This window comes from Numenius arquata, chromosome Z (assembly GCF_964106895.1).
Source record: "Numenius arquata chromosome Z, bNumArq3.hap1.1, whole genome shotgun sequence".
Classification (NCBI taxonomy): Eukaryota; Metazoa; Chordata; class Aves; order Charadriiformes; family Scolopacidae; genus Numenius; species Numenius arquata.
In genome coordinates this window covers 74,829,546-74,842,087 of record NC_133616.1, presented here as the reverse complement: position 1 = coordinate 74,842,087, position 12,542 = coordinate 74,829,546, and the positions used below count along the sequence as shown (strand labels likewise).

General features: G+C 38.0%; 1 protein-coding gene across 1 annotated transcript in view; it reads left to right on the top strand.

Annotated features, from left to right (window-relative positions):
• SUSD1 (sushi domain containing 1) overlaps nucleotides 1–10,889 on the top strand; it is a 44,423-nt gene extending 33,534 nt beyond the window's left edge. The window contains exons 14-16 of the mRNA XM_074166117.1: nucleotides 3,933–3,972; nucleotides 6,858–6,951; nucleotides 9,773–10,889. Of these exons, the coding sequence (XP_074022218.1) occupies nucleotides 3,933–3,972; nucleotides 6,858–6,951; nucleotides 9,773–9,911 (273 nt within the window). The 3' untranslated portion in view covers nucleotides 9,912–10,889. The remainder of the gene's footprint in view (nucleotides 1–3,932; nucleotides 3,973–6,857; nucleotides 6,952–9,772) is intronic.
• The last annotated feature ends 1,653 nt before the right edge of the window (nucleotides 10,890–12,542 follow it).

Below are 12,542 nucleotides of genomic sequence, written 5' to 3'. Positions count from 1 at the left end.
GTTTTCCAGTCTTTATCTATCTGAGGGGTCAACAGCTTGTAATTTTTTCATAACATAAGTCTTGATAGTAGCAAGTTTCTCTCATGTGGGCCAGGTAATAGACTTTTCATGTGCATACAGTTCCTGAATGTCAAATGTAAATAACAACAGAACAAAGCAACCCCTACTAAAGAAAAAAACACCTGAACAGTGCCTCACCCTGCCACTCAAAAAAATTAAATTAGAGTTTGGGGCCTTTGTGTATACAGCATGAAGCAAGGAGGCATGCAAAAACTGATCTGTGAGTCACTTGTAGATAATTCTGTACAATTTTGGAAGCCTGCACCCAAGTCTCAGTAAGTGAAAACAGCTTCTATTAAGAAATGTAACTTCGCCTCAGTCCAAAGCAAGTGAAATAAAACAAGTACATGTAATAGCTGTGCAGCATATATTTTGTGTGGCATCTACTGTAATATAATAGTCACATAGAAACAAAGTTCTTACAGCACAGATGCGGTGGTTTCTGATCCTGATACAATCTGTTGTCTGTCATAAATTTTTAGTTGTGTGAGGGAATAAGGGAAGTGACATTTGAAGGCATTCAGTTCATAAATAATGTTAAGTTGGCCCAAAATACCCTGGAATTTGGACAACAAACTGTATTTTTTAGAAAAATTTACTCTGTGGAGCATGACTGTTGGTGAATCAAATGTATACAAGTTTAACCTCTTTAAGCACTCCTAAATACATTCTTGAACTCAGTTTATATATTCTGGGTTTTATACATTGGTTTCTTAGCTCTTTCCCTTCAATATTTTCTGATACTGGGGAGCATTTGCTATTGTTACTTGTGTTGAGGCTTTTCTAGCACAGAACGGTGCAGATTGCTTATGCATCTCTGCCAGCTGTTTGTTAAACTGCTTGAAAGAGAAAGAGTAATATAACTTACATATAGATTATTTCCTGATGTTTTTTCTCTAGATTTGCCAGAAATATTTTCTAGGCCACTGATTTAATGGAATATTATTACTGTTACCTATAGAAGTCAGTCTTCCATTTAGAATGCATCAGCTCCTTAATGTACACTTTCTTGCTGACTTTAGTTACTTGATGAAGTACACAAAGTTACATACAACATTTATAAATCATTATTAAGGTTGCAAATACCAAACAGCTTTGGTTCCCAGCTCTGCTTCTTTGAAATGGAACTTAGACCTGTGGCCCAAAAGTACTGGTTTATCTTCAATTCTCATACCCTTGTATTTTGTGCAATTGTTGATATTAAGAAGTTAAAGAAATTCAGAACTATAAATTGAAGGTTGTTGGGTTTTGAGAATTTCTGAAAATCTGGTTACTTACTAACTGAATTTGGATTAAAGAGTAAATATTTTAAAGTCTGCTTTTTAAAAAAATATGTTCTTTAATTGGCCCTCAGTTATTAATACGTGTGAAATCAGCATTTCTGTGGTGTCTTTTACTTGTGAACGTATTTCCATTTCAATACAGACACATTAGAAATACATGTCATAGACGCCTAACTAATGTTCTCATTATTATACTTTCATGTTCTGGCATCCTCCAGAGCTTTTGGCTCCATGCCCCTTCATGCTGAGAATGGTATAGTTTGTATCATACATGCTGCAAAATCATACCTTGGTATGATGACTTCTCAGTGCCATTATTCCTCAACATACTTGGCATATTTTCTTTGCAGTAAGGGTGGGAAAATCAATTCAGATGTAATTATGTGGACACAGTTAAGACAAGTAAGCTGTTCCATTTTATTGAGTCTACATTCATTTATCCCTTGCTCGGATTTGGAGGTCCTGAGAAAGGTGTCTGCTGTGTGTTTTTTTTACTTTCTGTTTATTTTTCAAGGTGGAGGATTTAAAACGCATATTTCATTTGTGCAGGTCATTCAGATGTGTTAAAAGTCTGGTCAGATGATCTGAGGAGATCATTGGGGATATACAGGGAAAGCAGTTAGGAAGTCAGAGACAGTGGAAATTACCATTTTTAATATTAATGAATTTGGCAATTGGAATGTAGAGGTGATGGAGACCAAGGAAGGATTTGGGAACAAATAAGACTTTACTGTCATTATCATAAAAACATTACTTAAGTGGAACAACTTGTCCACATTTGGAAGCGTTCTTCTCCATGAGGGATACTGCTAATTAAATAACTCAGACCCATCTGGTATCTATTTTAATCTGCAGTGATTACTTTATGGATTCCATGCTGTGCAGAGAGCCAAGGCTCACAGCGAAGGGTGAGAACTAAAAAAGGTGTTTGGAGTTTAAACTTAGTTTCTTTAGCATAGCTTTTGTTCAGTGTCAGCATCAGCTTTTTTTGATCAAACACTTTATGCATGTAACAGAAGTAAGAGCGGGCCTGTGAAAGGTGAAGACAATACACAGTCTTTTCAGGAAGAAAGCTATGAGCTTTTGGAAAATTGGAATCAAAATTACTGTGACAAAAGTATTTAATTATCATAATAAGAAATTATTGTTGTTGTTGTTATTTATTATTATTATTAATTGAAAAGTGTACATGCATGGCAAAATGTTTTCTCTTTTCCCCAGAACTCTTAAGTGTGCAGCTGTGGAAGGGGTTTCTGTCTCCAATTTAGCTATCTGTGAATATCCAGGTTGAAATATGGACTTTGAGATCCATGGATACTCAAGTATTTGGAGGAGTAATTTCACTGATAACTTTCTGGAAAGGTGCTAATTCATCAGAGGAAGGGATTTATAATTTGGTTTAGTATAAACTACAGATCAGTGAACTTTGCTGCTGAGATCACTGAGAGCTCTGTAACTTCACTGATAGACAGGAGATGACTGATTTCCTGTAAACTGGAGTATGCCACAGAGGTAGCTATTTCAAGATGGTGGCGCTCAACACCAGTGCCCCCAGAATCTGGCATTTGCTTGAGTTTTTATTCTCCCTCTCCTAAGAGGATTTTCTTTGTCAGTGTTTTGTCTTTTTAAATAACCACACAATTACTTATAAAATATGAGTGTAAGAAACACAGATTCCACAATTCAGCATGCAGACACACAAAAGTAAGATTAAGCATCCAAATGAGCCTGTGTCCTTTTGTGCAAATGCTTCAAAATGTAGCCTTCAGTATCATAGAAACACACTGTTATCCAGAGCAGCTTAATACACATTTTGTCACAGCATGAAAAATATATGTGTATGTATTCTATGAAAGTCTGTGAAAGTCGTTTAGCAGTGAAAGTCATTTATATGTACTTTCATACATACAGAAGCACAGCAAAAATAGACTTCGCAGTAATTATACAGTAGACGAACTTAGAATAGAACTTCTTGTGTATGTGTGAGTGCCGGGGGAAAAAAGCTCTGCAGGGACCAAAGCTTACTGTGAAAAAACCCAAACTTGCTAAACACTTGCAAAAGCAGACCCCTGATAAACATTTATTCAACTCCTGTGGTCATTAACTACTATAAGTATTCTATAAAAATTGTTAAAAATTGCCAAGCAAGTTGTCATAACTGAAAAAAACCCTACATTTAGTATTTGAAAAACATTCCGTTAAGTACCATATTTTGACATAGATCTTATACATGGGTCTACAGTTAAAACCGCATATTCAGCCTTACCATAGCATTTCACAAATTCTGAATTCTTATCCAAGCAACTTCAAAGGTCCTTTCATTTCACTTGCATGCCTAGATTGTAGAAAGAAAGGAAGAGTGGTGATCTAAAAGACTAGAGCCAGTCTTTCATCAAAGCTCTATCTCTAATCTTACCTTTATAGTTTATAATCTTTTCAGACAAGCTAGAGGCTGCTACCAGGGAATAACAAACTCCATTCCCAATAGTAATAAAGTACAGTTGTTGTGGAAGGGTGCTCTTGCAGAGAGTGTTAGTGACAATAAATTTCTCTCATGAGAAACAGTGATTTTTATGTTTTCATTTTCAGGTGAGAACACAGTCCTGTGCTGTTTGGGCACAAATTAAAAGTAAGTCAACTTTTCCTTCAAAGAGAAAATAGAAATTTTCATGGCTTTGGCAGCATAAAATAATAATTGTTGTGGCTTTTTCCTCATTTGCCATTAATGGTCAGTTCACTTTGAGGATTGGAAAGGTTAGAGGCAGAAAATTTGCCTTGCATTTCAGTATTCCGTTCTAATGGCTTCAGTAATCCATTCTAAAATGGATTCTCTGATTTCTCTCTGGATTTCAATATTACTCTTTCCATGCATCACATCCAAATCTTCAGAGCAATTTTTGTGCACAAAGGATTTAAAGCATAGAAGATGTGAAATTTTAGAAGCCTATTTTAAGATAATTCTATATTGGCTTAAATATATTTTTTTAAAAGACATTTTGTAGCTTTCAGAAGCCACATTATTTATTTTGGTATGTTCAGGTTGTCCTTGGGGAATTAAGTCCTTTTATGAACTAAAGAAAATAAAAGACACCATGCAAAAATGAAAAATATGGCTTATTTTTGTACTTGTAAGTACAGTTTCTGAAAAGTATAATGACATAACTTTAAAAGCCAGTGAATTTCTCAGCATGGCTTTATCCTTGTTTTACTTTTTGACTAGAAAATGCTTCCAGTGAATGAATTTGCCTCAGAGGAGTTTGGAATCCACTAGAGATCAAGTTGCCCTCCTTTCTACCCTGGTGTAAAGTACTTTCTTCACCCAGTTCATCATGTTTCAGCAAAAAGCAAACATTCACCTCTCCTGACAAAGAAAGTTGCACCAGTGGAGTCCCCTACAAAACCCTAGATACTGCTTTTGAGTTGGAAGACTGATGGAGTTAGGAAGTGCAGTGACACTGGAGAGTGAGACAGTACTTTGGAATGATAATAAATCATGTGGTGCATAGAGTGCTTGAGGTGCATCTCCGCTGTTCACAAAACCCACGTCTGACTACTGCTATTACTGACATGCTGGTGACAACTGTCTGGTTTTTTCTAGGTTGCCTTTGTTACTTATTCTTGTGAGCTAGGTCATTTACCATCACGCTTAGAACTACTTTAGGCAGTTTGTGATTGCGGAGACTCAGCTAAGATCAAGGATTCCCTAGGTTTGAAGGCTCTGTTGATAGAGCTGTATAGGCAAGAGCTGTAAAATAACTCTGGAAAAACAGAAAACTGGCCTTTTCTGAATTTGTCATTTATCAGCTTGTAGAGCATTGTAAGATGTATAGTATAGGTGGATTTTGGTTTTGGGATGAAAAGAATGGGCATTGGAAGATGGGAGTAGGACAGGTCAGTCCTTTGGCTTTTTGTTGTCAATTTGTTTGCCTTTGTATTGAATGGACTTCTAGCAAACGGCGTCCTTGGCCTAATGTACTGCAGCTGGAGAGGCTGAGAGTATTTTTGGCTTACTGAATCCATTGAGGAGTGTTTCTTAATTCAGCTTGTGTGGAAGGCAAATCTGTAAATTAAATCTAAACCAAATTGGCCTGTTTGAGATGCTGTCTAGACAAAGCTACACATTATGTAACAGTGTTGTAAAAAGTGGTAGAAAGCTGTTAAAAGCACACTTCCTTCTGTCACAAATAAGTAAAATGAATTTTGAGAATATTTCACCAAATATACTCTACAATGTGTAGGGAAGACAGTTTTGTCATTTTTATGGAGGGCTAACATCTGCTCTAGAGATGCATAACTTATGGAAACTGGTGTTTAAGTGATATAAGGACAGGTATTACTTTTACCCAAACTGAACATACTTGTAGGTTGAACAGATTTTTCCTTGTAGGGTCCCTCTCTGAAATTCTTTATTTTGCCAAACTCTCAGTAAGTTTATAGGTGAGAGGTGCAACATAGATACAAGCCTTGCTTCACTGAGCTGTGTTAGGCAAAAATGGTGAACTGGTCAGACTCTCCTTATGGCTTTGTATGATTTTTTTTGTGCTTCAGATCAATTGTTGAGGGTGTTTTGGGTGAACGCCCAGGCAGCTTTGTGCCTGTGAATTCAGATGAGCCAAAAAAGGGTTCGATTTTAATAACAGAAGTTGCTTTTCTGATGTTCACTTGGATTCTCATTGTGGACATATACTGGAATTTCACTGAATAAGTGCCCTTTTTGCAAGAATTTATATTTTTGCTAAAACATGACTCATGCTTGCACAATTTAACACCAAGCAGAACCTTGAAGGATTGAAAGAATAAGATCCAGCATCCGACATGTCTTTGGGAAATCCAGTAAGAAATAGGTAACTTAACTAGTGCTGAAAATGGAATAGAGGTGGCTGGAAGGGATTGGGTTTCGATTTTGTCAGGTTACCTTCACCAGTAGTTCTTAATAATTCTGTTTTTGACAGCAAATTAGTGTAAGCCTTCCATTCTGTCCCTGGGTGGCTTCTGGTATTATGTGCTTGGGTAAGGCTGTCATTGCCAAGTTTATTTCTATCCTGTCACTTGGGAGAAAAAAAAAAAAAAAAAAGAAAAAAAAAAAAAAGGAATGGGGAAGAGAAATCATGCCTAGATTGTAAAAATTTTGAAGGAGATGCATCGAGGCATTTAATAAAGCACTAGGATTTTCTGGCACCAGAGACCACCTTGGCATATGATTTAGATTGAAACTGCCTGGGGCGAGAGGGAAAAATGTTGACATTGAGTGTCTGAATTAGAAAAAAGGCAGCAGGAAACTGAGTGATGGAAAAGTATAATCACTTTTGAGAAATACACCATTTAATCTTAGTTCCTCAACTGGACGGTAGCTACCAGATAGTCTGCTCTATTACTAGTTGACTGAGCGCTAAGTCCAGTATCTGAGTTCTGTTACAGTACTTTAGCTTTGAGCAGACTCATTTGATCAGTCACCAAACTGAAGCTGCACTATTTGGCGTTTGTTAGTTTGAATTGTTTGATGTTTTCTTTCAGATTTATCACCTGCTCTGCAATACATGACTGCTGTTGGATTTGGGTCAGTTGCTGCTGTCTGCCTCATACTGTTCCTGTCATTCTCAGCAGCACGGTGTGTATTGTTATTAACTCCAGTTTTGTAGTCCTCCTGCACAAGGGTTACATGTTTTTCCTTTCAGATAGTTTTTCTTGCCAGCCTGCTTGGTTTAGGCCTCTTGGGTGGTTAGAAACGATTAGCAAGTGTTCCTTCAGGGGTCACTAATGCTGTCCATTGCTTGTGCTGATGCGCTCTATGTCTTTGCAATCACTAGCGGAACATCTGAAAAGTATGGGGCTCATCTCAATAAAGGAAGGTTTCAGACAGTGTGTAGCACCAGGAATTTACTTCACAGGTGTTTTGATTTAATGGTAAGTAAATAAATGAAGTTTATATGCTGTACTACTCTAAAAGGGAAGTCACACCAACACAAATGTTGATGTGCTTTTCTTAAGTAAGGAGCTAATTTCTAGTCTTTCCAACTTTATTCAAAAGGCATGAAAGGATTGGTTTTTAGTAGTGGTTAATCTTTAGCTAAAGGCCACAATAAAAACACATAAGAAAATTTTAAGAAATTGACTTCTTTCTGTTTCTTGATCCTTTATGCAATGGCAGTAGTTTTATAACGGTCCTCCTTTCAAAAGTAAACCAAATATGTGCCTTTAAGTTTTAATTTTGAATATCTGTGCATGTGTAACATGTGACTAAGAATTATGTCCTTGTAGTTATTTTAATATGTTTAGGAATAGTTTGATGACTTATGTCCCTGGAAAGGTCAGGACCCTCCAGGTTGGGAGCTGCGAAGTACAGAGCATTGATCAGTTAAGCTGCTTATTTGGCATTCAGAAATAGAAGGAGCTAGTCTTGTACAGGGCTGGAGAAAATATGATTATTTGTAGTTGTCTAAATTGCAAATCAGTTCTTATAATCTAAATTCCAAAATAACATTTCCATGTGGTCTTTAAGTAACTAAAGAAAGGGATCTCCGGATTCCTTTGGCAATAGGATGCAGTGGTAAATTTGAGCTTGCAGTCTTGATTGGTTTTGGTTTTTTGAAAAACAAGAGTCTGTTTTGACATTTGAGGCAGAAGGGGCTATAGCTGTCTCGGTGTCTAAACTAGCACTCCTGGCAGAGGGTGGCTTACTGCACAAGGAAAGGCTGCCCTGGGCTGTTATGGTGTGAAAGACCCCTCAGTTACTTCAGTTTCTCTGGCAAAAATGTGACAGAACGATATAAATACTTTTAAAAACTGCATCAAATCAATTAGTGTCATGATGATAGGAGAACTGTTTAAGATAATAGATGCTACTGGAAGAATCATGTGTGAGTATGAACCAGTTGTGAATGAGTGTAGAGTTTAAATTCTGAACTTCCATTTCAGTCTGCTTTTAAAGGAGTGAAAGCAGAAAAACCCACCCAGATAACATCCTTAGGGAGTTGAGCGCATTGAGTACATTTCACGTGTCATGCTGTAATGTGGTGTAATATTAGGGGCCAGGACTTGATAATTCAACAGATATCTTTCAGGCCTTTGATCCCATGTAAAAAGAAATTCTTGAATCTGTTCTTCTGTTTTAGAGAAGATCAGATAGAATTCTTGGCAGAAATTAAAGCTGGCCCAGAGAAGGGAAAGCCCAGATGTAATTTGAGATAAGACCTTTCACAGTGCTCACAAGAAGTTCATTCATAACAAATACTCTTTTAGTTTTAAATAAGCATCAGTTTAATGCATTTCTGAGTAAGAATGCTGTTTGAAAAAATGTGAAGTCAGCCTTCTGCCCTGTCCATTGTAAGGCCATGGTCCTGTTTTAGGCACTGTACTTGAAGGAAGATGTGGCCCGTCAGGAGAAAGAGACAGAGGAACTTGACAAGAGAGACGTGACATCTGTCTGATCCAGCTGCGAGTAGTGTAATCTACTAGTAGGTTGCTTAGCCTGGCAGAGAAGACTGCCAAGAAGTATGATATTCGACTATACAAAAAGCTACTATAGAAAGATGAGCTTCCTTTCATCCATAGTGCATGTGGCACACGTACCATCCATGGGCAGTATACCCATGTGCTTCTGAACAGTAGGAGGGGGAGGCATAGGAACAGGTTGCTGCTAATGCTGTGAAGCCATGGCTTCTGGGTGGTCTGCAAGAGCTTGTTAAACAGACATTTGTCAGGAATGACACAGCTACAGCTGATCTTGCCGTGGTGTGAGGTGAATGGTCTTGGATTATTTCTTGGGGTCCTTCTAAGCTTTCCTGTTCTGCAGCTTCTGTCACAAAGAACCACTGTATTCAAGTGCTCACCAGTTTGCCACATGTCTGCTGCCTCGGGGATTATATTACCGCAGTGGGACAGATTGTGAATTCCCACTAGCATGGTTGCTGACAGCAGTTTTAACTGTTCCTCCATGAGTAAAAGTCTGACACTGGATTCACAAAGTGCACAGCTGGACTGCTGATGTCCTTAGATAATATTAATTTTTGTCATTTTAAAAATGCATTAGCCTACAGTTGTTATTATTAAGGTGCCTTGTCACACATTCACTTTGCTTCATTCTTCCTAATCCTCTGCTTCCTTTTTTATGTGCTGCCCATTCAGATGCAGAAGGACAGTGCCAAAACTTCAGCTTTCTGCAGATCTGCGTTGGGCATGAGTGTTGTTCATGTAGCCAAGGTTCATGTAGGTCAGATAATCGTCAGACCCTATGGGAATGCTTCCTACCCATCTCACGCTGGCTGTAATGTTCAGAATTTATACCAGCACCTTAGGTCTTCAAAACACTTTAGAACCTCTGTCATTTATCCCATCAATGTGAGTGATGCAAGTTCTCTGTCAGGTCCACGCTTGTGTCTTGAATGGTTTTAAGTATTTTTTTTTAACTGGATTTTTTTCTCTTTCTCCAGCTCTTATCTCCACAGCACAGTGCATTCCCCGCCTGCTGCTTTAGTCTGCGAGGCTGTACATTTATCTGCTACAATGGACATGGCGCAAACAGGGATTACATCATCATTCCTAGAGACTGAAAATGTCTCTCTCCTCTGATGTGTTATCTGCTGAAGTCAGCACAGAGAAAATGCACTCTTCTTACCAAAGCCAAAATCTCTTGTGTATGCACATAACTGCACGGCACATATGTACTCTAGCATGGGCAGTTGAAATGTGTTTGTTACTGGAAGTGAGATGTTTATTGTCTCCCCTTGTTTCCAGATGGTGTGGTATGTAAAGGAGAACCTTCCTTCACAAACAGGTTTGTGTCAGAGAGATTAGTGTGTGTCCTGTCTGTTGGCCCCAGGCTTTCAGCTATTCCAGCCACTTGAATGCCTGATGAGTGTCTGTATTGTACTTTATTACATGAATATTCCCCTGATCCAGTTGAGACTGTCTGAGGATCAACTGCTACTTTAGATACCTTAGGACACAAAAACTGGCCCATTATGAGAGAAAATACAGATCAACCCTTATATCAGATAAAGTGCCTATTGTATTTCTAAGTATAAAGGTAGAAGACTTACATCAGTTACTTGCGGGTAGTGGTACTTTTTTAACAAGTACGGAGTTGTTAGCCGTGAAATTGTCACATTTAAATAGTGTCAGCAACAGATGTGTTCCAGAGATACTGCAGTCATTGCTCATAGAAATTAGCCATAATTGCAAATAATATACCAACTTATAAAACTGCAGTTTGCCAAAAAGCTGAGTAGCTTTAATGGCATGTGAAAACTAATTTAAATAAGGAGCTACCTGTGTTAAGTGCAGTTTTGTTAATCTCTGTTCTATAATTATAGCTGAGTAAAGCCATTGAATCATTGTCTGGTTAATGAGCTGGTGTGTAACATCTGGTTAGAGTCATTTAATAAAGTACGATTAACCAATTTCCTATGGCATTAATATTTTTTCCTTCTGTAAGAAAGAATCAAGTGCCTTTGATTAATTCCACTCCTGTTCAGAAGTTGCTTTGGGATATATTAGCAAAATAATTCTGGTAACTGGTGAAATAAAGACACAAGAGTTTTGGGTTTTACTCAGTTTTGTCATTTTTTCCAAGTTATGTTTTGCGTTTCACCACTTTGAAAATATGATACCCCTTTTTGGAATTCTAAATGTTTCTGATTCCTGCTGGATTTATAATTTTAGACATTCTGTCTCTCTTCCTTTTTTGGTGTTCAAGGTTTGTAAGTTTTCAGCAGTTAGTAGTTGAGTAAGAACACCTTTGTCTGCATTAGTAATTAAGAGTTGGTAATGTTTTTCTTCACTGAGAAAGAGCCACTTAACTGTTCATACTGGGCTGCAGTTACTTAACTTTCCAGTTTCTCCTGTGGAATTCATTCTCACACATTCTGCTCTTAATTCCCATTCTCAATGGAATAGCTCACCAAGGTTCGGTGTAGTGGTACAAACTGCATCACTTCATTTTGTTTCATTCTCCTGCTGCCCTGGTCCTGTGAGACTTCATGAGCAGCTGTTCCTGAATAAGGGAGAGCAAGAGAGGCACAAAATGATTTAAGGAGACAGACACGCTATCCTCCATGAAAGAAAACTTTTTTCACCTCTTACTAAGACCAGCAGTGTTCCAGTACATTATGCGGGACCAGGAACATAAAGTCCAGCTTGTCAGCAGGTATCGTTGGAAAGTTGGAGGTCTTCATATACCCTTCAACAAGCCATTTCTGATCAGTGTACCTCTTCTCTACCAACTTGTCTTTTCATAATGTAAAGTTTTCAGAGCAAGGTTTCTTCTTAGCGAACATCCGCACTTCTTGTGGGACTTTCAGTCTTATTTACGACTTACAGTCTTAGTTAACGACTCATTGGGACATCTCTGCACAGCAGAGCAGTGCAGCATATGAATACCAGGAATGGACTGATAAGGGAGAAGCAATGAGTCAGGACTCCTTGTCATCTTAAGTTCTCCAAAATAGCTAGTCTTGCAAGTTTCCTCTCTTTCCCTCTGTCACTCTTGGCAGAACTACTTCTGGCTGTGAGCCTGTGTTCATCTGTTGTGTATTTATCTTTCCTCCATCTACATCTGTTTCAGTTTAATGTGGGAAGCATAGAGAAATAATTTAGCCTTGCCCTCCTCAGATAATTGTGCAGTTGTTAAGAGTTCATTTGTTAGAGCCTCTCTCTTTCAGAAACGTTGCTCTGTTGCTCCCAAGCTTTCCAAATATATTGGTTGAATTATTTTTTAGGGAAAGTTAAAACATTTAAACAGTGGGAAATTAAGAAGTAGACTGGACGAAAAGAACAACGTAAAATTGTAGTGGCTGTACTTACTTTTGTCTGTTACAGAAACAAGCTTGTACAGTGAAATTAATCTGGTTTAAGAGTACTGCTAATGAAGGCCAGTTCTCTGACATTCCATTAGAAGGAAATATACTATTATGCTAGAAGGGGTTTCATTGCAAACACAAGCCTTTAGACTTCTGATTAGATAGCTGATTTACGAAAATACTCGTTAGAAGAAGAAAGTAACTCATGCGGCTTTGAATGGGGCCTTGAAGCGAGAAGTGTGTGTCTGTAGGGGTACTTGGGTTACTCAGATTTATAGTCCTTATACTCAAGTTTATGGAATGATCTAGTGTCTCTGTGTTTTATATGTAGCATCCTGCTGAACTAATTGCAACATTGATGTAATCACACCCTCATAGATCAAGAAGTTCTAGAGGCATTTCT